This window comes from Tenrec ecaudatus, chromosome 6 (genome assembly GCF_050624435.1).
Source record: "Tenrec ecaudatus isolate mTenEca1 chromosome 6, mTenEca1.hap1, whole genome shotgun sequence".
Taxonomy (NCBI): domain Eukaryota; kingdom Metazoa; phylum Chordata; class Mammalia; order Afrosoricida; family Tenrecidae; genus Tenrec; species Tenrec ecaudatus.
In genome coordinates, this window is record NC_134535.1 from 79,388,479 (window position 1) to 79,414,401 (window position 25,923).

The window sequence follows — 25,923 nt, forward strand, 5'->3', positions numbered from 1 at the left end:
TACCTGTCATTTAGAGACTCGGGGGCAGGAGTTCCCAACGTGGGCAATACTACCCTACAGGGTGGGAGGAGGCGGCAGTGGCAGACAGCTACATTTGAACCTGGATGATGGGTTACAGCACAAACATTTTAATTGCAAGGGGGTGCTGGATACATTCCTGAAAAGGGAAAGGTAGGTCAAATTAGTTCAGGAACCTATGTTCTGGCGCATGCTCGCCTTTTAGGCAAGCACATGAGATGATGGGAATATTCTTTACAGCAATTCAGCTTTCCAGAGCTCCAATCTTCAGGTCTTGTTAATTTGGTCTATAAAACTGCGGAAAATATCCATCTGTTGTCTTTCTTAAGAGTGATGAAGCCTTAGAACGTATTGCTTTCACTGGAAGTTGGGACAAGCTCATGTTTGGGCATGTCCAACAGAGAAAGACCTAAGTCAAACTCATTGCCCAGGAGTCAGAAAGGGGCAGAATAGAATTGCCTCTGTGGGTTTCTGAGTGTCTAAGTCCTTACAGTAGGAAGCCTCATCTTTCTCCCAAAAGCAGCTGGTGGTTTCGAACTGCTAACCTTGTGGTTAACAATGCAATATATAACCTAACACCACCAGAACTGCATAAGTATGGACAAAGATTAGGGTATTGAATACTTCTAGTGTCTAGTTATTTGTCTTGAGCAGTATAATTGCTTTCTTTTTCCAGATAGGTAACAAACTCCACACTCCCTAAGTTAGGAGAGCTACCAAAGCTGAGTCGAGCCTGTCTGCAAGGTCACTGGGGTTTTAGACCTCTCAAAGCCTAAGAGCACAAACACCGCTTTCACTGGCCTTCTTTCATGAGCCTACCTCTCTAGTACTCCCTTAGTCAGAACTCTTCTAAATTTGGTTCAACATCCAATTTTGACTTAATACAGCATGGTTTCTCTCTGGTCATGTTAAATGCCACTGGGGTTTTTGCCTTGGTGTCTCCCCTTCTAGATCCTTTACAACCTGCTATTCAGTTTGGAAACTTGCTTAGCTACAAGCTATCACCAGGACTACTTATTTGGAATTGCCTAGCCTCCTACCTTATATTCCTAACCCCTGAATAAGTTATCCGTTCAGAGCATTTACTTCACTTCCACTCCACTAGCTTTACCTTGGCAGTGAAACCTTTCACAGGTGGAAACCTAACAGACTAGTGTGATCAAGGACGCAGATGCCATCTTACTCTAGATTCTGAAACACATGGTCTGGGTTTAGAGAATAACTGCAGTTTTGTACTTTGATCAGAACACTGCACAGGAGAAACGGTTTCAACCTCGCAGCTAAGGTTTTGGCAATATTACTACCAAAGCAATGCTGACTCAGAAGCCCCCATCCCAATGGGCTTTGGATGATCACTTCACAGGAATAGGCCATTTTTTCTGGAGCTGTTGCTTTTGAACTGCTTACCGTCCAGATGGCAGCCCAGCACGGAACTCCATGTAAGGCAGAGTAGGTAGAACTCAGCCTGTGAATTGGAAAAGCCGAGTTTCCTCTGGGCTAACTTGGGGGGGGCGGGTTTCAAACCATCAACTTTGGCTGTAATCCTTACACACCAACAGCATGTCAACTTACAGAGAAAAACACTGCCATTCTCATTGCAACACTTGACACATTTGCCTGGCACAAGGGTCTGTAAACCACCTTTTGTCCAGTAGCATGGACAGGCCTCATGTATGTGACCCAACAGGATTTGTGCTGAAACCTTACACTGCTAGAAAAGCAGTGAGCCTTTTAATATCACTTAACCTTAAAACTACCAGAGTCTTAAAAAAACAACAAACTACCAAAGGCTAAAGCCTCACTCTTCCAGTCAACAGTTGACCCTTTGTGACAGCTGGCTAATAAATACAACCTGTTCACCTAAAACGAGAGGCACTCACTCCGCTCTTACAGAATGGCTCCTCAAGCTCAGCTCCCAGAAGAGATTCACTGAAGCTCAATGGCAGCTGTTAGCTTGTCCTACAACTGTTTTCCCTCATTATCAGGGGAGTAAGAAAGGCAACATGCTTAAATGGAGCCAGACCACCAACAGCTTACTTCTACTGGGCCAGATTATGCCTGTTTCTGTCTTCATTTTACAGTGTGGAATGAATTGGACAAACACTTAAGCCCCTAATTGAATGCCAACATTTCATCTTGTTTAAGAACCAAGTAGCACCGGGAATAGGGGACTTGACTGCCAAAAATAATTCAGTTGAGATGGGATTTTAAACAAGGAGGTCCATTTAAAAGGGGGGGGGGATCTCATTTTCAAATTCAGAGGTGAAAAGTAAATGCACAATACAACACCAAGTTATTCACCAGGAATAAGAGACAGAACAAAATTTAGAGGAAATTTATTATTCACAAAATTGAATTGTTTAAAGCTGCATAGCAGCCAATGTCAACTGCATGGCAGTAAGCACAAGCACTAGCAGTGACTGAGGTTGTCCTCACAAAGATGTTCCTGAAAAGACAAAAAAGGTGGCAATGAGCAAACTTTAGGCAGAGGTAAAGGACATCACAAGCCCGTCATCACCCATTCTCCTGACTCTGCCATCAGATTTTACGGAATGATTCTTGGGGGCAGAACACGTCCTCTTACTTTTTATTGTGCCAATACCAAGATTAAATTGACTTACCCTTTAGCTGTGAGCTTGGACAGATGATTCTGTTAATTTTAAATTAAGAGTGGAAAGCCTGAAGTAGCAGATTCTTCCTAGAAAAGCAAGCAACCTCTTAGAATTCGTTCTTTTCGAGAGCAAGCCCCGTCAAGCCAAGCCCCACTCCACCCCCACTTCCCACTAATGACCCACCCACCCACCCTCATTTTGGGGGAGAAAAGTAGAATGCATTACTTTGAGCCGTGATTGTAAAGAAAATGGGTTAAGTAGATATTTACATTAAAGGGAAAACTACGTGTCAAAATATAGTTTAAAAGTTTTCATTTCCTCCAATTGGAAGCCAGAGGCTAGATTTATTAATAGTATATCTCCAGAAAAACCAAGTTCAGCTTTAACTGGACTAGTTTTCTTTGGCTCATACGGTAAGAAATATGTAAGTTAACTATATATGGGCGTAAGTAAAATCTGTTCTTACCTACCAGCATAGCAATAAAACCTTCCCTCCTGGTTCTGACTGCTAGTCCTAAGAGTCAGATGTGCCTTACTCTTGTCTGCCTCCTTCCTTGCGATGGGTCACTGAAACTTCCCTCCTAGCTTTCATGGAGCGTGCGTGTCCTGCCCCTGGCTTATCTGTACTCCACATACCACAAGTGTCTACTCTCAGCTGCAGAGTGTCTGAGCTCGAAGCCATTCGCGCTATGCTTGCTAGCCGTTCCTAGTAGCTGAACATCTCTCCTCGATCTTTAAAGGCATTGTCGGGAATCATGAGGTATCTGCAAACTCCCTCAACAGTTAAGGTTCCACCTGCTATTGCAAACTCAGCCAGTATCAAACTCATAGTACTATCATCCACAGCCCCCCTCCAACCCTCACCTCCCACCCCTCCCCCACCCTCAAACAACATACCCAGGATGGAATATGGAACAATCTCTATACTAGATACAATGGCACTATAAACATTAACAATTATTGATTAGGTAACCATTAACGATGTTGTCATTTTCTATACAATTAACACTTTAGGCTGTGTGAACCCTTTTGCCATTATTTAAAGGAAAACTGCAGTCAAGTAACTTATACAGTTAAGTTGTCCACTAATTTGTTTTCCCAGATGACTGAATTACCTATAAATCTTTATAAAAACCCACCCAACCGGAACCCATTGAAACTGCAGTGTTCCTTTAATGCAAACCTATTTTTCAAATTGCCAAAAAAGAAAAATTGGTGTGTGGGTCATTTTTAGGTGGTCTTCCAAACACCCCTACAGTTGTGGAGTCCCAGGGAAGCACTAGCCAGCAGTTGGCAGTTGGTGTCTATTCTCTGGCAGAGTTTTGAACTTCTGTGAGCAATATGCAACATAGTTCAGGGGTGGGTGGGTGTGTTAAGTCCAAATCTCTGCCAGTCCAAAATCCACACAGTTGCCATTCCACTCAAGATTAAATTGTTTATTGATTACACATGATAATTGATGATACATAAGTTCCAACTCCATCTGCAATTTTATTTGCTACCATTATTCAATTTAGATATATTGCATAGGATGTGCCAACAACCATTTTTATAACCAAATAAACTTTTAATTAATTTGCTTGGGTGCCCATTTGTAATGGTGAACTCCAGGTTACAAAACAGCAACTGTCAGTTCAACTAACAACCCAGGTCTCTAACAGCGGCTCTTCTGCCCAAGCAGTCTTCTCAAGTTATTTGTAAGTGTGTTTCAAATCAACCTGGCACCACCCTCAATGGAGTCTACACTTCACACTTCCGGGGCAGTTTATACCAAGATGGCTTAAGAGTAGTAGACTAACTTTACACAGCACATTTAAAAAAGACATTTATTTAGCGTCATGATCAGACTATTACATTTAGCAATCAACAGCATGGGTGCAAAAGAAAAAAAAAAAAAAGAAAAACTACATTAAAACCCCTTGTTGGAATGCTTTACACTTTCCACACAACAGAAACTAAAATAACCTGTTACACAATTAGTCACAAATCCAGTCCTCAAGTTCTTTTGCCCATACACATGAGTATTGTCTAAAACATGTCTTCTTTGTAGCAGCTAGGCCCTGCCACCACTGTGCTTGGCTGAGTTCACAAATCTGTTGTAACCTGTAGCTTCCCTGTCACTTCTCTGGCTCTCCTCTCCTGCTAAGCTTTGTTTCCTGTTGAACAATATGGAATAAAGTTGTTAATCTAAACATATTAAGACTCAAGGCTACAATCCAACAGCAAGTTGTTTCCCACAAATTTTGCTCTTCTGAACATTAACTTAGTATCCACAATTAAACTGCAATTACGTTAACTATGTTGCACTGCTCAGCTACATTAGGGTTACTAGGTTTATTAGCAATTACAAAAACTAAGGCAAAGCAGGAGAAGGTGCTCACTTACCTGGTAGTCATTTAAAATCTTCTGCCACTGCCATAACTACTGCTACTGTTTGAGCCACCATAGCCACCTGAGGGAGGAAAAACTGTCTTTTTAAAAAGTGCTCACAAACACTTTCCTAAGTGATATCAGGAAACCATTTAAAAGTTGCCCTTAATTGAACTGCTGGGTGTTTATTTACCAGTACTGTCAATGGCTACACTAACTTTCCAACATTGTGTACATACCTTGGTTTCGTGGTTTGGCAAAGTATTGACCTCCACCACCACCGTAAGGGCCAGAGCTTCTGCCTCCAAAGTTGCCTCCCTTCATTGGTCCAAAATTGGAAGATTGATTGTTGTAGTTGCCAAAATCATTGTAGCTTCCGCCACCTCCAAAGTTGCTTCCTAGAAAGAGAAAAATCTTTGCCTGTTAGTTGAAGATGCTTGCTGAAATGGTTTTGAGTACACACACACGACAATGGTTTTATTATCTATCTGCCTTCCTCCCAAGCTCTGGTGGCACCAACCACTGCTCATCCTTTAAATTCCATCTTCTCCAGGCAAGGCATTTAAGTCGAATAATCCAGTAATTTAACCATCAGCCCATTTTAATATGATGGCCAAGATGTCCAAAAGAGCATGTATCAGAAATACTTATTTCTGGCCTTGAAGGCTGCTTTTGTATTTAGGGCAAATGCACACGAGTTTCTTGGATCCATCAACTAAATGCCAACGTTCCAAATGGAAGAGTTGATGTGCTAAATTCTGCAGCTAGCCTATTAAAACACCACACTATCTACGTAATGCACCTAGTTGGGAGTGAGGCGGCCCCAGCTTAAAGCTAGGAGGAGGTAGTATAGCAAGATTTTACTTTGGAAAATAAACCATGCACTGTAACAGTTTATTCCCTAAGAGCGTCAAATTCCCAAAGATGAGCAAACTCAAGAGAGGCTAGTCTAGCTACCAACACCAAGGACTTGGGTCACTGGATACCTACCACTACCACCGCCAAAGCCGCCTCCGCCGTTGTTATAGCTGCCACTCCCGCCATAGCCACTGCCCTGGTTTCCATAACCCTGTCCACCACTTCCATAGCCTCTGCTTCCTCCAGAGTAACCAGGGCCTCCTCCATAACCACCTACAAGAATACAATTCTTCTCAATAAGACAAAGGAATTTGACAGTCAATTCTGCGCAAGCGCAATAGCTAAAGGCTTGCTCACAGCATGCGTTATGTATGGTGAAGAGTTGAGCTGGTCATGCATGCACTAAATGTTTTAGTCTCTACCAGCCTATTCTAAAGACAACAAAAGGTTGCCTACACATTCTTTACAAGGAGAGAACCCCTACCCAGTCAACCCAACTCACCATCATTACCAAATCCATTATAACCATCCCCACTGCCGCCATATCCACCACCACCGCGGCTGCCACCAAAGCCACCTGAAAGAAAGACACTTCAAGATACACTCTACAAGACAAACCCTACGACATTTGAGCATGTTTGGAATGAAAGATTGGAGTTCTAGAGTGGGGTTGACCAAAGGCAGGGCTCAAAACAACCCTCCGGCTCCCCGAGCTTAAGTGGATTTGATAGTTCAAAACCTACCATCTGTTAAATGATAAGGGGTTGCTGTGTGTTGGGGAAATGGGCTGGATGGATTTAGTTAACTACTACATGAGGTAAACGATAAAGGAACACATACCACGTCCGCTGAAGTTTCCGCCTCGACCAAAGTTGTCATTCCCACCAAAACCACCACCTCGGCCACCACCGAAGTTTCCAGAACCGCTTCGACCTTAAGAAATAAGCCATGTGAGATCCTATTGGTTGGGTTAAGGATTACCTTTAACCCGGCAAGACCAATAATGAAAGTAGGAATACCAGGGGTAAGTGGAAGGTGGGGGAACCAATCACAATTATCTACCCATAACCCCTCCCCAGGGGGGCAGACAACAGAACAGTGGGTGAAGGGAGACATCAGTCTAAGTCATGAAAAAATAACAATTTACAAAGTTACCAAGGGTTCAGGAGGGAGGGGAAAAATGAGGAACTGATACCAAGCGCTCAAGTAGAAAAATGTCTTGAAAATGAGAACATACTTAACACAATGGATGCTATGTATTGACTGTGATGAGCCCTAAGAGCCCCTAATGAAATGATTAAAAACAAAAATGAACTTTAAGCCACACACACCTCGTTGGCTGGAGGAGGCACTGGCCATTTCTTGCTTCGACAGGGCTTTTCGAACTTCACAGTTGTGGCCATTCACAGTGTGGTATTTCTGAACTAAAAAAATTACATCAGAAAATAAGATACTAGTTTCAGACACTTGAGAGTCCCTGTTGAGGCAATTGTCTGACACTTACTGACAATCTTATCTACAGAGTCGTGGTCATCAAAAGTCACAAAAGCAAAGCCTCTCTTCTTGCCACTGCCTCGATCCGTCATGATTTCTATCACTTCAATTTTCCCATATTGCTCAAAATAATCTCGTAGGTGGTGCTCTTCAGTGTCCTCCTTGATGCCTCCAACAAAGATCTTTTTCACCGTTAAATGGGCGCCTGGTCTTTGCGAGTCCTTAATAAGAAGCAAAGTTTTTAGAAATTGAAATGTGGGCCCCAGTCAAGAACTACAACCTCCAGGCATGCACAGTAGAAACTTACTTCTCGCGAGACAGCCCTCTTTGGTTCCACGACTCTGCCATCTACCTTGTGTGGCCGTGCATTCATGGCTGCGTCCACCTCCTCCACAGTGGAGTAGGTGACAAACCCAAAGCCCCTGGAGCGCTTGGTGTTTGGATCTCTCATCACCTGAAGTGAGAACATGGTGGTAAGGTACTCAAGATAATGTATTGAGACAAGATCACCCAAGGACAAGACTAGACAGCTAAGCCAAATAAGGTTATCTCTAATCAAGGACACACCCGCCCTACAGGGCCACAGGAGTGGAGGCAATCCACTGCCAAAGCACTCCTCCCTTTTACCCAATTTTAAGCTGACCTCTTCCCTAGGCAAGGATCAGAGGATTCGATTCTGGGATTTCACTGTAATCCATACCCTTCGGCATTCAAGGTGCTCAGAATCTAAACTCTTACACCCGTGAGACCAGGAAGCTTTCCTTTATTGCTACCAATTGATTACAACCACGCAAAGTGGATGGATGGGAACGGGGACCCAGTCCACTCGTTCTAAGGCCTTTTGTCTTACCACACAGTCCGTAAGGGTCCCCCATTGCTCAAAATGGCTCCGCAGACTCTCATCTGTGGTTTCAAAGCTCAATCCTCCGATGAAGAGTTTCCGCAGCTGTTCGGGCTCTTTAGGAGACTAGGGGTGGGAGGCAAGTGTTAGGCTATCACACTGGTCTCTGTCCCAAGACTGCAGGGGCTCAACTAGGTAGCCCCCCCGCCCATGGTTCCTTCAAGCTGTGACAAGACACGTGCTTCCTACGGAGGGCGGGCGGCGGCGATCGGTCCGCGAAGCCCCCAGCGCCCGCGCCCCGACGCGCGGATCAGCACGCGCAACAAAAGGACTTGGCGGGAGGGATACGCTGCCACTGGAAGACCGAAAAGTTTTCGGAAATCCAAGCGCGAGGAGGCAAGGGCGGAAAACCATGCGAGTGTGCCTCAGAAGCCTGGCCAGCTTCAGTGGAACGCGGTGAACTAAGCAACGGCGACAGGACGTCGACCTCATGGCGGCGACGAGGACAAAATGGCGACTCCAACTTTGGGAGGGGTAGGCCGCGCCAACCACCGCGGGGCTGCAGGGTGGGCAGTGCGTGCCAGGAAGGCGAGCAGGACGCCACGCGACGAGGGAGGCGGGGAGGACACGGAGCGAGAGCGCGCATTCCACTCACCTCGGACTTCGACATGACGGCGGCGAGGAGAGAAAGCCCCAACGATGCTGCCTCCGCGGCGTCCACAGGCAGAAAGGAGTAGGCACACCGCTGTGTCTGCCCACCTAGCGACGACGCCTCTTTTTTATCCCGCCTTCGCGCGTTTGGCATTGGTGGACCCCGCCCCTCTTTGGTTCTGATTGGATGACACCTAAAATGCCCTCCTGCTATTGGTCTGTGTTGCCGCCCTCCTTTGTTACGTCACTCCTTGGGGCGTTCTACTTCGTCTCCACCCCTTCCTGTTTATTGGTTCCTGAATAATGTTATTCTTCAACTAGTCTTATTGGCTAGCGGACTAATCATTCATATTTGAATGTCCCTAGAAACCCTGATGGAATAAGGTTTAGGCTTTCGGCTGGTAACCGAAAAAAAAAAGCAAAAAACGGTGTTTAGAATCGCGGGTGCTGTCCAAGCTCCAAAAACTTTGAAATCCTATGTTACTGTGAGCAATAGTTTTATTTTAGTGCGAGGGCGTTTAAACCTTTTGATTCTCCACGTTCCAAATACTATATTATTTTTCAAACCACATTCAAGATGCATTAGAAAAGCGTTTAGGTTGTGACTAAAAAGCATATGGGAGATGCGGGGGGTGGGGGAGAACGGGCGAAGACGAACCCCAGAGCGCATGTGCCGTAAAAGGGCGTGGTTACGCAGGCGCGTTCGTAGGTTCGACCCGGGGTCTGGAGCACGTGAAATGGCCGGCGGGAGAGGCGGGGCGTCCACGGCGCCTGCGTAGTGGCGGGAGTTGCGTACGCGTGGTGGGCGGAGAAAGGGTCAGGTTTTAGGATCGGCTGCGCAGGCGCAGGGAAGGACCCGTTTTGGCGGGCGGTTGGCGTTGCGCAGGAGCGGCGGCGGCGGCTGTGGCTCGTGGTTCAGCCTCGCTACCGCGGCAGAGGGCGGACGTCTGCGTGAGTGGTCGCGCTCACTTACGGGTGAGTGCCAGACGACGTGGGGCACCCCGAAGAGGTCCCAAACCGATTTCCACTGGGCCCGTTATTGTGTGTAATGAATGGCCCGCGGGGTGGGGGGTAGTGAAGCAGGGAACGGTAAACCGAGCCAGCCAATGGAAGCCCAGGGGGCGGGATGTCTTAATCCCTGTAGTTCTTCGAAGCTGTGCCGCCGAAGGGTTTGACTGGCGAGATTACAGGCCAATTAGGTCTGCTTTCCGCTCCCGACGGATGGGTCCTCGGGCCATCGGAATGTGGGAGGCGGGCTTTGCGCCCCTGAGCCGCGGCGCTCTCCGCCAATGACCAGGAAGCGCGCGGTAGGTCGGCTTCTCGCCCAAGCGGTGTGTTGACTTCAGTGGGATTTGCAGGATCGGGCGGGTAAATGGAGACCCAATCTGCAGCCAGTAAGCGGACAGCCTAAGGAAAGCGCTCCCAGAGTGGGGGGGTCTTAGATTTGGTTGCTGCAAGGAAGGGTCTTCAAAGCCTGTGGTGGCGTGTGGCGGGGAGTATTTGCTTTAAGAAAACCTTGCACCTCCATCCCAGACACCTCCGTGGTGGGGAAAGCTTAAATTTGCTTCTGTATGCCTGAGTTTGGCCCTTTAACCCACCTCGCAACATCCCAATCATCCCCTACTTTTTGTAGGCTTGGGAAGCAGAGGTTCTTGACTTTGGAAACTGGCATCTTTGGTTGTTAAAATGGATATAGGCTAATTGGGTTGCTCACCACAATGTTGGCAGTTCGAGACCAGTAGGTGCTCTGTGGGATCTGCCGTCTTGGAAATCCACAGGGGCAGACTGCTGCTGCCCTACGTGGCCCCCATGAGTTGGAATCTACTCAGGGCAATGAGTTAAGTTACGGACAAACATCAGAGAAGAATTTAGGAAACTACATTTCCCTGGGCAAATATGTTTGTAAACCCATAAAAGTTTTGCTGAGTGTTCTCTAGGGCCATAATGGGATCGAGTTGTGTTGGTTGAACTTTTAATATTTAGATCTCTTCAGTAATAACTAACAAATAAAAGTAGTAGTTCTTATATTTCCAGTCACAATCAGGGACTTATCACCACCATTTTTGCTCCTTGTTTTCAAAAAGATAAACTCTCTTGTTTGTCTACATTTTATTTTGTTGTTGAGAAAGTTTTTGTGCATGTACAGTTCAGTGACGTTAGTTGCATTCTTCTTCCAGTTGTGACCTTTCTCTTCCCTCATTAGCAATAAATCACTCGGTGCCCCTCTAAGGTTCGGATCTAACCTTTCAAGTTGCTGTTAGCAATTTCATCCCATATCGGTAGTTCTTAGGGAAGAGTGCTCTTTTACCTAAGAAGATTCTTGGTATGAGAATAAGGGCTTCTGTCGTTAAGTGGCACACGTAGGGCATCAAAAAAAAAAATTAAGGGTCTCTTTGCAGTCACTTGGTGTGTGCTCACTGTTATGCTAAAAGTGTGTTATCGCTTATCTGCAAGGTTGGTGTTTCAAACTCAGCAGCTGCTCTCCGTAAAGATTTAATGTCTGAGAAACCTTGTAAAGGGTTGCTGTCAGAATTGACTTCCTGTCAGTGGGTTGCTTTTATTTTTCTTTCCCACCCCTCCCCTTTGCTTTTGTTTTTTAATGCCTATAACACTACCTCAAGAGATTTTTCTCCATACATATGAGAAGGCTTCAAAAAGTTCGTGAGAAAGGGGAATTTAAAGATGATACAGTATTTCTACAAACTTTGTGAAGCCCCTTCCTGTGTCTTCTTCCCACCCACACGAGTACACGGTTTGTGAATCTCTGTCCCTTTGAGGATGCTTGACTGTGAAGTAGAAGGAAACTGCTGAAGGGTATTCAGGTGTTAGGGAAGGAAGATCCATTCATCACCTTGGTAACTCTGCCTTTTGAATCTATTTCCTCTTGGCCGGGTGCTTGATTATTAATTATATTTCAATAGGTAGTCCATTTGGTGGGAACACCTATTCTGTTTATTCATCCTGGAATATTTAGGGGGAAATATATAAACTTTCATTACATAAAGATTATACCAGTCTTCACTGATTTATTTACGTCACAAAAAATACTGATTAGTGTTTGCTAGCAAATTTGACTGCATAGACAGTAGTGCACTTGAGATTACAGACCTTTCCAACTTAGTGCTCCCCACAAAAGATGATTCTGTTTGAATTCATAATGAAGAGGCTTCTCCTTTTTCCCCATATCTGGCCCTTGCAAAAGGACGGATCTCTTTTATACCTGATTATAAACCTATGTGAGGATATGATTTTGAGGCAGCTGCTTAGTGTCCACGATTGCAAGGGACCTGGGTGAAGGTTGTCGGTCCACAGTTTGTATAGGTTTGAAAGGGAGTGTAGTTGTGACCTACAACAGGGTTAGTCATCATTCACACTGCTGACATTTTGAACTGGATAATCTTCATTGTGAGGTGCTGTCCTGTGGTGAGAGCTCTGCTGCTGACCTAGAGGTTGTTGATTCAAACCCACCAGTTGTGTGGGGACAAAGGCAGATGTGGCAATCTGCCTTCGTAGAAACCAGTACAGCATCAAGTTTCAGTGGGTGTATGTTTAGTTTTGATCCTGTGCACTGTAGGATATTTGACAGCATCTTTGACCTCAGTCCATTAAAAACCAGGAGCATCTTACCTGTACTCTCAGTCCCATCCCCCCCCATTGTCCATTTTGACCCACATTTCTCCAGGCATTACCAAATGTGATGGATGGGTGGGGCAAAATCTCCAACTGAAAGCTGTTCTAAAATAACAGGCGCTCTAAAATAAGTGATTGTCTCTTTGAAACCTTTTATTTTACCTATTGGAAATTAAATCAAGGGAAGGAAAAGGATGATACAGTGTATAGAGAATGGCATTTCTTATAATTAAAACACAAGATTGTACCTAATATTTGGCTTCCTAAAATTATTACAAATAATGTTTTCCAAGAAGGTAGAATTTACTTCAGGGGATTCTTAGGTTTTCACTTGATTTAGCTTGCTTGCTTGGGATTCTTTTGAATCAGTGTCTCAAACTTTTTTTGGCCTTGACCCCTGGGTAAGAAATACATTTTACTCTGAACCTGTTCACAGATTCAGATTGAAACAAGTTTTACTATGTGCAAAGCACTTTGATATTTTTCTCATCTATGGTAATATTGTTTCATTTTCTGAATGCAGATCAGTTTCCACTGAACTAACTTCACAACTCATCACTATATATATAAGCAAAACTCGCTGCCAGCAAGTCATTCCAAGAACCTATAGGATGGGGTAGAACTGCCCCTTCGGGTTTCTGAAACTAAATATTGGAGTGGATAACCTCCTCTGTCCTGCAGAGAAGCTGCTGACCTTATAATGTTTAACCACTGCGGCACCAGGGAGCCACGTCGTGTGTAGACTCAGAATTTTAGGAGGAGGTGGTGGTAAACACTGATCTGAAAAAACATGTCTAAATTGTGCCACTTTAGATATTCACTAAGATTTCTTCCTCTCTAGCCCCAGGCACAGAAATTTATATGAAATTAAATCTTGACACCCTATCATTTGGTGTATTTCTTGATGTGTTTTACTCTGAAATATTATAGAATTTTTTCCCCATGATATGCAACTAGAAAATGTTACATTATGAATTCACTTCGAGTATTATGATGTAGTCAGTTAATATGGCCTTCCAGCCATAATCCCTTATATGATGTATTCTAATTCTGGATTCTGTGCGTGTGGCTACAATCCCATTTTGGAGGGATTAAGACCTGGCCTTTGTAGAGGGTGTGAGTGAGTATGTTTGAGTACTTTACTGGAGGATGTGACTTGACACCATGTTTTGCTTTCTTTAAGGGTACCAAACCAAACTCACCGCCATTGAGTGAATTCTGACTCCTGGTGATCTTATAGGACAGGGTATATATGCGGATTTCTGAGACTAACAATTTATGGGAGCAGAAAGGCTCATCTTTCTTCCTTGGAATGGCTGGTGGTTTTGAACTGCTGACCTTTCAGACCTCAGCCCCATCGCTTAACCACTGCACCACCAGGCCTCCTTGGGGATATGGTGGGCTAAAAGTTAAAACTCGACACCTGTTGTCAGTGACTCCTCGGTGTGTAAGAGCTATCTGGGAAACAATATAGTCCGAGACCATGGAAGAGTGCTTCCAAGATCTCTGTCTGAAGGGCCTGCCGAGACCAGAATTCTTAAGTGGCCCGACTGAGACAGTGACAGACAGGCTGGGCTGGCTTCCTGGCCCACCAAGAGAGAGACCAAGGACCAGAGAGACACTGGATGTTGGTTTAGGAGCGGTATTGACTGTCCTTACTGTTTCCTGTTAACTTCCCTAATAAGCCCCCATAACCCTGGAGCACTGTGCCAATTATGGAGCCCAGCGTAGATGTAGAGGCACGGGAGGCACGGTTGGTGTCAGAATAAAGAGGGGCGGACTGTGGAGGCGTGTCTGACCTATGCCTCCTTATGAAAATGGGCAAGCCCTCAGAGGTCAAATATGCCCACCTCCATGCTGTTGATTGCAAGTGTGAGAGTTGATGATTCTGATGACATTTCTTTTGGGGGGGATTTAAATGGATAATGCAAAGAGTTGAGATATTGCAAAGTGAGAGTCAAGCCGCTTGTGCTCAGAATATTTTGTTGTTAGGTGCTTTTGAGGTGGTTCCAACTCCTTGTGACTCTATACACCAGAGCAAAACTACTAGACTGTCGAGGCGTCCTCTTGCAAGGAAACCTAAAGGGAGTGCCCATCAATAGGGAAACCCACGTCTTCACTGATCCACCCAAAAACTTAAGTAGGAAGCTTTTGTCTGAAAAGTAGGAGAGCCAGAGGATAGCTGGGCAAGAGAGGGGCATGTATTTGAAGAGACTGGAGTTAAAGGTTTAGTAAAGTTCTGAAGACTCAGCACCCTTAAAAGTAGCGCTAGAAAAGAGAAAGATAAGGCACAGAGTTTCTGAGAAAGTCCGAAACATTTTTTTACTTTCATTGCAGTTTGCATTTAACCACATAACATGTTTTTCGTATCTTAATGGACGTGCCTGTTTAAAATCCAACCAGAAACCAAACCCACTGCCCTCTAGTCTCTCCTCTTCCGCTATCCAGTAGGGAGGAGTAGAACTACCCAGGTTTTCCCCTGGAAGCCACTGCCACATCTTTTTCCCCGGGAGCGTGCCTGGTGAGTTTGGCCTTTTGGCTAGTCGTGAAGTGCTTCAGTGACTGTGCCACCACACCTCCGCATTAATAACTCTGATCAGGTCAGTATGAGTCGGGATTTTTAGTTAAAGCTTTTCAGATTTTTTTCAGTATTCTTTGTATAATCTATGTTTTTATTTGGCTTACATGAAACAGGCCTTAAGCTAAGTTGTGGTTATTGACTTTAAAAGTAACAGTTGGGGAAAAAAAAGTAACATTTGAAAGTGAGAACATTACTTGTAACTGGTTCTGTATGGCTACTATTGTTACATTGTTATTCATGAGCTTGGACTCTGGCAATCCTCTTTTCTCCTGGACATAAACCTCACTTCCCTTTTGTTCTTCTGTAGAGGATGGCTTTTTTGATATTTGTTCTAATGGGAAGGTGTCCTGGTTTGTGCAGAGTCCAAGAGACAGATTTGTTGGGTTTCTGTAACCCACTTAAAGCCCCATATTAATTTCTGATAACAACTTTACACTTGTGTTGGCAGAACACCCACAGTCACAACTGGTGCCTACGTTTTGTCTGTCCAGGAGCTCCACCAGTGAGCGGGTGTGGGGGCAAACCTACACGGCTCTTTTAGCAGCTGTGTAAACATTAGGCGCTTTTGGATCTGTCTTTGAGGTCTACCTTTTTTGTAAGCTGTCTCCAGTAATGCCTGTGTTTACTCTGGATTGAGGGGTTGACATTTTTAGTCATTCTTTACATCACTTGAAGTATAATTCTTTTTTTTTTTAAATTATTATTATTTAATAAGTCATTTTATTGGGGCTCATACAACTCTTATCACAATCCATACATACATCAATTGAGTAAAGCATTATACATTCGTTGCCCTTGTTCTCAAAATTCATCTTCCACTTGGGTTCCTGGAATCAGCTCATTTTCCTTTTTGTTCCCTCCCCGCTCCCCCCTCCCCCATGAACCCTTAATAGTTTATAAATTATTATTTTATCTTACACTTCCCGGCGTCTCTCCTCACCCACCTTCCCGTTGCCCATCCCCCAGAGAGGAGGTTACACATAGATCCCCGAGATCAGTTCTCCCTTTCTACACCCCCTTCCCTGCCGGTGTCGCCACTCTCACCGCTGGTCCTGAGGGGTTCATCTGTCCTAGATTCCCTGTGTTTCCAGATCCCAACTGTACCGCTGTACATCCTCTAGTCTAACCCGGTCCGCAAGGTAGAATTGGGATCTGTAATTCTTAATTAACTTTAGCTTGTTGTGATTTTTGAAATGTCCTCTTGTATTGTGATTTTTCAAATGTCTTCCTGTAATGCCTTTCCTGTAGTTTTTGTACCTAATTCATCTCCAATTTGGTAGCTTAAAATAGAAATATATCCTGTCACAGTTGTGAAAGCCCAAAGTCTGAAATCAAGGTGTTGGTAGGACTGGGCTCCCTCTGGGGGAATCTATCAGGAAATCTGTTCCTTGCCTCTTCTAGCTTCTATTGACACTTTTTGGCTATGGCTGCATCTCTTTTTTTCTGTTAATTGGCTGCTCTTGAAGTTGTCAGACTCAAAACTCCTGGACCCCTGTCTGAAACACGTGATTGTAATTTGGGCTCACCTGCCCAATCCAAGGTAAACGTCTCTCAAGACCCTTAAGATACCTACATCTTTTGTCACATAAGGTAATGTCCACAGGTTTATGAGAAAGTTATTTTAAAAAAGGAAAGAGGCATAGGAATAGGGGTGTGGTGGGCCTAGGCTCGGGAATCCTGGGTTCTCTTTCCTCTTTTGTCACTCACCAGAGCAGTGGTTCTCAACCTGTGGATCACCACCACAGGGGTCGCCTGATTCACAGCAGTACAAAATGAGTGTTATGAAGTGGCAAGGAAAGTAATGTTGTGGCTGGGGTCACTGCAACAGGAGGAACGGTGTGGAAGGGCTGCGGCCTGCGCAAGGTGGAGAACCACTGAACTAGAGGCATAGACCTAGTCAGCCGTTTGGCCTCATTGCGCCTAGTTTTAGTTTCTTCATCTTATATGGAAGGACTTGGATACCAGCCAGTTACTGTCAAGTGGATTCAGGCCTGTGGCCCTCCAACCTTCCAGCCTTTTGATCAGCAGCTGGACACATGAACTATTTGCAACTCCATGGGACAGCTGACAGCCTTCCAGATCTAAGATTTTGATGAGATCTCTACGTCTTCTTAGAGTTTGTATGTAAAGTCATGAATTATTGTTCTAGCCGTGGGAATCTATAAATGTGAGCCAGCATAGCGCTCTCTGGGGTGATCTTGCCTAGGAATGATGACTGCTAAGTTGTTGATGGCTGATGTCAGCTTCACGGGATAAAAAGTGTATTTGGTGATTGGATAGTTGAACCTTTCGAAGGAAAAGACGTTCTAAAAGGATGTAATGGGCTAGCCTTGTGTTTTAACTCATTCTAACGAGTAGAAATAGTTCCCGACAAGGAGGCTGTGAACTGCCGTCTGCATTTCCTCCCCTGGTCGTGGCTGTTAGTTGCCTTGGAGGCTGTGCCAACTCACAGTGGCTCCTTGGGTGCAGAGTGGAATTGCTCCGTAAGGGGTCAAAGCTGTGGCCTTCTAGCGGTACCTCTATCCTTTCTGTTACTCGGTGACCACTTTAAGAGTTGATTCACCTAGAGCCCTATCGAGGATTAGTAGTCAGTCAGAACTGGACACGGACAGATTGTGTCTCTGTGTAACAAACTAGGATGTGCACAGAGTATGAAATGTTTTCAGTCCTATGAGGGGGCCTTGAGAAGTTCATAGGACAATTCCATTGTCGTTGCATTTCATTTTTCCATGAACATTTTTGAAACCTTGCATTCTTAAAGTACACTAAGTGACTTCATTTTTAGAAAGGACACAAAGAAAGCATGGAATTAAGATGCTTAGTTGAAAGTACTGTTTCAAGACCAACTTTTATAACACATTCTTCCTCCTCCCATGGAGAGGAGGAACCATATTGAATTCAAGCATTCCTTTGATTGTAATCTATATTGCTTAGACTAAAGAAAGTTCATGTCTGTACCAGCAGGCATAATTATGTTGGGAGAAAGTGCCCTGTGCGAAAGAGGTCAACTAACAGACTGGAAAATCTACCTTAAGTTTGTTCTGCGGCAGTCCTTGAACTCTGTGTGCTTTGTTTTCATCCCTAAATCAGGAAAGCTCACTTAGCTCACAGGGAGTTGTGGAGGGTGATAATACACTGCTAGCTTGTTTAGTATTGTACGACGGTAAATTATATCCAAGGGGCTGATAAAACATTAGGCAAACCTCATTTATTTACATGAACAGTTGAGACAAGCACAGATAATTCAGAAAATGTATTAAAGTTATTTTTAACTTCCTCTAATTTCAAATATTTTCCCTTTTATTTGCTGTATATTTTCCATTGTCGTCTTGTTATTTTTCCACAGCAGACCTCTGAAATAGGAAAAATAGCTAAATACCATGTTAGGTGGCAAAGGGATTAATTCGTCAGGAGAACATTGCAAACTTAATGTTTGTATGTATATAACTAATAATATAACTTCAAACTCGGAAAAAACTAAGAATTTGCGATTGTGTGGATATTTTGATGCCCATCCTCTCAACAGTTGCCAGAACAAAAAGACAATCAGGAAGGAAACCCACCTGATCTAATTGACATCTATAGACTATTCCACTCCGAGAGCAAATGCTTTGAAATTGATGAGGGCAAAGAATGTACAGATGTGCTTTACACAATTGACGTATGTATGGATTGTGATAAGAGTTGGATGAGCCCCTAATAAAACGTTTTAAGAAAAAGACTACTCAAAGGTAGCGGGATACACTGTCTTTTCAAAGCCACATGAAATATTTCACCAAGAGAGGCCATCTTCTTGACCAAAGAACAAGACTCATTTAAAAGAATTTGGTCACATAATGTCTATATTCTTACCACAATGGAATTAAATTAGAAATCAGAATATCTGGGGAAATATCCAAATGCTTGGAAACAAAACCCATGTAACCCATGGACCAATGAAAAAAATCACATAGAATATTAGGAAGTATTTTGGAATGAATGAAAATGAGAACCTGGCATACAAAAATTTGTGCTAAAGTTTGGTCAGAGGGAAATTTATAGTATCAAACAATTTGATTAAAACAGGAAGGGTTTAATGTCATGACTTCAAGGTCCTAGAAAAATAAGTTATGTTCAGTCGAAAGTGAGCAGAAGGAAAGAGGAAAAGCATAATTAATGAAATGTAAAAGAAAATTACAAACACGTAGCAGTTTATGGATTAACAGATCTGATGAAGAAAAAGCAAATTGTCAGTGTCAGGAATAGGATCATGGATGTGGGTTGGGACCCTTATAGACCAGTGGTTCTCAACCTGTGTGTTGGGACCCCTTTTGGGTTCGAACCACCCTTTCACAGGGATCGCCTAAGACTATCAGGAAACACATCTTTCCCATGGTCTTAGGAACCGAGATATTGCTTCTCTATCCGACTACAGGGGGGTCCGCCCACATGTCGATACGCCCACATATGAGTACCCGGTGTGAAGACTGTTATATATATTATATATAATTATATATTGTTTTGTGATTAATCATTATGCTTTAATTATGTTCAATTTGTAACAGTGAAAATACATCCTGCCTATCAAATATTTACACGACGGTTTATAACAGCAAAATTACAGTTAATGAAGTAGCAACAAAAATAATTTTATGGTTGGGGGGGTCACCACAACATGAGATAATGTATGAAAGGGTCGAGGCATGAGGAAGGTTGAGAACCACTGCTATAGACAGTGAAAAGGTAATCGGGTGATTTATAATGTGATATCATAAACACATCAATACATTCAGTGTCTTAGACAAAATGAATTGAAAGACAGATACCACCAAAGCTCACTTAAATACAGACTCTTCTTAACCTTATCTTCACAGTGGTACAGCACTAGACTGCTAACCGAAAAATGTCACTCCAAACCCACCCAAGCCATTCCCACAAGAGGGAAGCTGTGAAACAGACGCCAGCCTTGGGAACCCTACGGGACAGTTTCATTAAATTCCGAGCAGCATTTGCAGCAGTGAAAATCCATTTGCTGGTGATTTAGGCCTCCCTTTAAATCCCTTTGACCCTTAACTGGGGTTGAGAACAATCTTGCCCTCAGGCAGAATGCATTGCAAAGTGAATCACCTGCCCATCACCTCTCTCCAAGCCAGCCCCTGGAAAGGGTAGTCTCCACTAGGGGCTTGTCTGAATGGGTCTTTGATGGAGATCCCTGTACTGGAAGTCATTCATACCCATATCAGTCTTGTTCTGAAGGCTTGGTCGGAAGGCTCAGGACCAGTCTTGTAAGCTCTGACATAATGTACCGGACCCAGTCATGGTTCTGTTCTGTTTCTATAGTCTCCCGGTGACTGATGTACCAATCATGAATTGGTAGCACTTTGCCTTGTGCCTCTATTTAAGTAGCCTTGTGACGACGGTTCCTTGGATGCCATGTGGCCCTAAGCTGATGGTCTTCCTCTCGTTCTCCTGTCTGTACCATGTTTAAGACTTGATAAATGTCTTTCATAAATTATACTTGAGATGTGGGGCTCGACTCTAAATCATTAAACACCTGTGTAGTTGCTATGAGTTGGACATGAATCCACTGTAATGGCTATGGTTTTATATTAAGGGAATGGAATTTGTAGTTCAAAACCTTCCCACTAAGAGAACTACAGATGAAATGACTTTGCCATATATTGGACTCTTCAGGAAGAAGTAATGCCATCTGGTTACACCATCCTAGAAAAAGAAGAAGAGGGAATCTTGCCAAAGCATTAGTTACTTATAATTGTATCTTCTATTTGATTTATCTGTTTCGAAGTCAGCCAGCCCTATGAAGTAGGTCAGATAGCCCACACTCAGGCTAAGCACACTCTAACTCGACCTTGCTGTGATCTGGTTGGGGTCGGCCCACAGCTCTCTTCTTGTACTGGGCTTCCCGCTGTAAACAAAGGCGCCCTTTTGGCAGCCTCGTTGTCACAATCTTTCATCAAGCTAACCAGTGCTGCCTTAGGGGACACTTAAAATCCTCACTCTTAAAGACTGCATTTCGACCCAGTACCCATGCAATGCTTGAAAATACTTAGATTATATTATCAAATAACTTTAGAGCAGAATTCAGAATTGCTGTATTGACCATCTCTTTGGCATAGGATTTGAATTAAAAATATAGTTGGGAACTGAAGCAAAAAAGTCCGGTGTGTGTGTGTGTGTGTGTGTATTTGACTTAAGTAACCCATCAAAACAGTTGAATTGCTGGGTGGTCTGAAAATGTCCCTTTGGCCATTTATCTGGTGGTGGCCTTTCATTGCATTTAACTATCAATATATCTGAAGTGTAGAGTACACTTTTATGATATTGTGACATAGTAACTCACACTTAAATGTCAATAGAGACACTTGCAAAGACCTGCAAGGTTCAATAACTTCTGGTATGGGTTTGTTTCTCCTGTCACCACCCATTATGTATTTTTTTTTTTTGTTTTACAGCTTTTAAATTGTCGCAGGGAGAAATTGGTCAGGATCATAATAGATGTCCAAGAAGCTGCCAAGGATCCCCTTGTGAGGGATGGGGAGAAGTTCAGCACTGGTTGACTTTGTCTAAATTGTAGGCTGTGGCTTAATATTCATAATGCAGATACACTAAGGTAATGACAAAGCACAAAATGAGGGCATATGTTGAAGGAACGCTCTCTTTATTGTATGAAGTTTTACCGTCTGTTATTCTTACTTCAATTACAGGAAAACTTTTTTTATCAGCATGTATTTACCAGACTTAGGATACTGGTTTAAATTCTAATAAGTTCTCCACAATTAGAGATGCTTGGAAAATTTTTCTTTGCTTACTCAAAACCTCTCTCTTATGCCTCTTCAATGTTTTTGCTAAATCAAGACTGAGAGGACCTAATGTACCCAGCTTAGTACATATAGGCCCTTCTGTGGAAGATGGGTTGAAATGACCTGGTAACTCAAGCTACTAATGTCAGAAATCTATGCAAACTAGTTGATAGGGCAAGCACTGAGCCTGTTTTATGGCCCCAATTTTACCTGGGGGAGGCACTTCAGTTCTCTTTTAACGCTTCCATATTTTGTGAGCGTGGTCTGCTAGGGAGTATGTATAAATCTGAAATTCATGGTAACCTATGCAACCCACGAGGTTGAGTCGATTCCGACTGAGCAACTCTAGGACAGAGTAGCACTGCCTCATACGGTTTCCAAGGTGGTTAAACGTGTAGAGAGGTACACTGCCACGTTGTTAGCCACAGAGTGCTCCTGAACTCCAGCACTGCTGCTACTCAGTGTTCTTTCTCTGAGGACATATCCAGGTTCTGTGTGAATGGTGACAGGGTCTCCTCTTTAGTCCACTCCTCATCGCGTTCGATTCAGATGAGCGCCACCTGGAAGGCACTGTCCATAGCGATGCCAAGCTCTGCTTTCTCATACATTTTGAACAATTACATAACTAGCCTTTCACCCAACCACAAGGTTTGGCATACTCTAAGTTTAAAGACGACAGACCCTTGAAAGACGAAACCTAGTCGCTTTTTAAAAGATCGTTTAAAATTATTTTGTGGGGGGAAGGGAGAGCCGGAAGGGAGTGGGAAACATTGATACCAAGGGCTCAAGTAGAAAGCAGATGTTTTGAGGATGGGATAAACAAATGTACAAAAATGCTTTGACACAATGGATGTATGTATTGATTGTGATAAAAGAGTTGTACGAACCCCCAATAAAATGATTAAGAAAAACATGATTTTGTGAGACTGATCTGGTATTGAGATAATGAAGAATCTGTATGTACTGTTAAATATTGGTTTTCAGGCAGCTCTGAGAAGTCTTACAGTGCACATTCACTTGTGTTTTGAAATGGTGGTCAGAATGTGGGGGAGAACAACCAAATGAAATGTATAAGGCAGCTTTTCTTTGCAATCACAATGTGTATATTTTTATGTAAAAGCAAAAGGCTCTTCCCTCCCTGACTCACTGGAGCAGGGTGGCTTCCTGGATAAGCAAGGACCAAGGCTACTTTGCTACAGAACAGTGATTCTGGGACTGTGGTTGAAGCAGTGCCTTGGCCTGATTTTTAAAAGATCCTGTACTGGAGCTGTGCTAGCCGAAGGGAAAGCATTTCCTCCTTCGACACTCCTCTCTGTTAAAGTGTATGCTGTCTATATGTGGCTTGTTAATGATAGGGGTGTTAACGACCACAGTTAGTCATTCTCCTCAACTCTTTCCTAACCCAGTCTTTTAAATAGACATTGAAAAAGCTTTTGAATTGGGTGCTTTCCGTGGAGGCTCAGTGATAGTTATCAGCCCATTCAACAAAACCTGAGATGCCCCAGACAGCTGTAATGTGCATCTCTGTGCTGTTTTTGTTAAAAAGCCACATGGCTACTACTTTGAAAATCATAAATCCAGTGGGAAAAACATCTTAATAGAGGGCACCTTCGTTTTATGCTGTATGTGCTACATGCTTAAGACCATCACTATTTCAAAATCCTTTAAGAGCCAACAACAAGACATAGGGCCGATTCAAATGAATCTGTAAGTTGCTTTGTTTGCATGGGGTTTATGTGCTGCTGCAAGGCTGGCAATACAGAGGACTTAGTGAAGCCAATGCCATAGCTGACAATTTAGTCTTTACCCAAGCCACTTCTCTTTCCCTGGGGACTTTAAAGGAATAGTGGGAATTTAAAAAACCTGAGCCAACTGTAGTTCAGTGGCATAATTAATAGGAAAAGGAGACTAGGTGGTGCTGTGGGTTAGGTGTTGGACTGCTGGCTTCAAGGTTGGTGGTTCATCACCAGCTGCTCCTCTGGAGAAAGATGAGCCCTGTGTCTGTAATGATGCGCCGTCTCTGTCCCTAAGAGTCGGGATTGGCGTGAGGGCAGTGGGTAATGTGAGAAGGAGCCTTAAACCTTCCCTACCCTTAGCCCTGGCTTGCTCTCTGGGGCATTTGGCTGCCTCAAGTGGGCGTTACAAATGAACAGTAAAGAGCCCATTTTCACATTTGGTCTGGCTCCTGCCGCTTAGGAATTGTTTCCTATCCCGTTTTAAAGTGTAAAGAAAGCTTAGAGAAAGACTTAGAATTATGTATGCTTTTTGCTCATACATAATGGTGAAAATAAAATTTGCTACACAAAGCCACTGAGACAGCTGGCATTGAAGAGTGGTGACTGACAGAAGGCACCAGAGCAGAACCTGAACTGGACAGAGCAGGCATCAGAGGCCGCGCAGGGATCCAGTGGTTCCAGGACTGATTGATGGAGGTAACCACTGCATATGGTTTTCTTCTCTGTCTCCCAGCCTTTGGTGATGCCTCCTTTTTCTCTAACTGCTGGGGACTGACAGTGTCGAACTTCCTTCTTAGCCTTATTTGTATGGGATATTTTACAAACACCCCTCTTTTACTGCTTCACCTCACTACCACCACCCTGTTTTTCTTTCATTTTTTTTGAAGATTCATCTGTTAAAGCAGTCTCCTGTCAACGTCTTGGAATGTGGGTTCTGGCTGTGCTGACCACAAAGCTCTTTGATGTTTTTTTCAAGCCTTCTTACTGTAGGTGCTTTTCCGAGCATTCCGAGGCCAGTAAGGCGAATTTGTCATGCATCCTTGACATAAAGTGTTGGTGGAACCTGCTGTTTTTTTTCTGTCCTCAAGGGTGGATTTTAGCTGGCCGAATCTACCTGTAGTAGTTGATGCTTTTACCAGAAACTCCGTCTATATTCAAGACAAGACAGAGCTGCTGGGCCTGAAAGATGCACTAGAAACTTGAGAAGCGGCTCACCCCTTCCCAGGGAGATTTCCACAAGGATAAGGTTGCACTCAGCGGCTCATCCTCTCTTCTTTCCGTCATGGTATCAGGATTCTACCTTAATCACTCCGTCATCCTGCCAGCCATGTCTCATTTCTCATACTGAAATGCTCCCTCCCAAGTGCAGTGGGAACCACCAGGCTTGATGCTTTATCTGGGCCCAGGCGCTAGCCCTTAAATTGTCTGCCTGGCTTTGTGTTTCATTTGACCCTAATACACTGGGTCGCACTGTCTGAAAGAGAATTATGCCCCCTCCAGTGTCTGAGTGCATTTCTCATTTCTTACTGCTGCTCCTGAGCAGCTCTGTAACTTCAAGGTTAAGATAAGACACATTCCATCAGAACTATGTCGTCATCCTTGCCAGCTTCTGATCTGTGACTGTCTGGGAGATTTACAAGACAGTTGCATGCCATTTTTTACAGAATATTGTGGTTGGACTCTGACTTCTGGCATCAGGCCCAGTTTGGTTTTTCAGCTGTTCTAAAACCCATTTCCAAAAAAGAAGGGACCTCTGACCATGCACCCCTAAGGGTGAAAGGGAAGGAATGGTTCTGGCACCCTATTTTCTGATGGACACTGAATACTTTTGTACATTCACTTGCTAAATTTACCCCCTTTTGGTGCAAGTTTTGCCAGGATTTTAAATGTTGCTGCCCTTCTTGTCTGTCCTGATCCCTGTGTAGAGTTGCTATCTGCTATAGGTGATACGTTGGGCTGTTAGCCCAAGTAAATCATCAGGACCAGTCACTCCAGGGGGAAAGATAAGGCTTTCTGCTTCCTTACAAATTTACTGTCTAGGCAACCCTCAGGCAGGCAGGCAGGCAGTCAGTCAGTCCGTCCGTCCTACCCTGCCCCTAAGAGGCTCCCTGTGAATTGGAATTAACTCATTGGCAGTGAGTTTGGTTTCTTGTTTAGTTTAATCCTTTGATTCTGCACTGCTCAGAAGAGTTTAAAGGAATATGAATAAGTATTTTACTCAGGAGGGAACGTACCAACCCTCTTTTTAAAAGGTGTCTAACCAAAATTACCCCTCCTCTCTCGCTATTTACTATACTAACATGTTGCCCTGCAGGAGTTACTTTACCCTGTA

The 25,923-nt window shown here is 43.8% G+C and overlaps 2 protein-coding genes across 4 annotated transcripts in view; one reads left to right on the plus strand and one right to left on the minus strand.

Annotated features, from left to right (window-relative positions):
• Window positions 1–2,338: 2,338 nt before the first annotated feature.
• Window positions 2,339–8,952, minus strand: HNRNPA1 (heterogeneous nuclear ribonucleoprotein A1). 3 transcript variants are annotated; one of them, XR_012784906.1, is made up of 12 exons: window positions 8,849–8,952; window positions 8,203–8,319; window positions 7,660–7,806; window positions 7,363–7,573; window positions 7,190–7,282; window positions 6,699–6,791; window positions 6,361–6,435; window positions 5,991–6,131; window positions 5,240–5,398; window positions 5,016–5,082; window positions 2,640–2,716; window positions 2,339–2,464 (listed from the first exon to the last, which is right to left on the minus strand). XR_012784906.1 is itself a non-coding variant. In XM_075551544.1 (11 exons), the coding sequence occupies exons 1-10, from the start codon at window positions 8,861–8,863 to the stop codon at window positions 5,027–5,029; spliced, it is 1,107 nt and encodes a 368-aa protein (XP_075407659.1). In that variant the 5' UTR covers window positions 8,864–8,952; the 3' UTR covers window positions 4,443–4,786; window positions 5,016–5,026. The 3 variants fall into 3 exon arrangements, 2 of the variants coding, with proteins under 2 accessions (XP_075407659.1, XP_075407660.1); XM_075551544.1 differs by lacking the exons at window positions 2,339–2,464; window positions 2,640–2,716 and adding an exon at window positions 4,443–4,786; XM_075551545.1 differs by lacking the exons at window positions 2,339–2,464; window positions 2,640–2,716; window positions 5,991–6,131 and adding an exon at window positions 4,443–4,786.
• Window positions 8,953–9,671: 719 nt separating this feature from the next.
• CBX5 (chromobox 5) overlaps window positions 9,672–25,923 on the plus strand; it is a 37,675-nt gene continuing 21,423 nt past the window's right edge. Inside the window, exon 1 of the mRNA XM_075551546.1 lies at window positions 9,672–9,819. The gene's annotated coding sequence lies outside the window, so the exon portion shown is untranslated. The remainder of the gene's footprint in view (window positions 9,820–25,923) is intronic.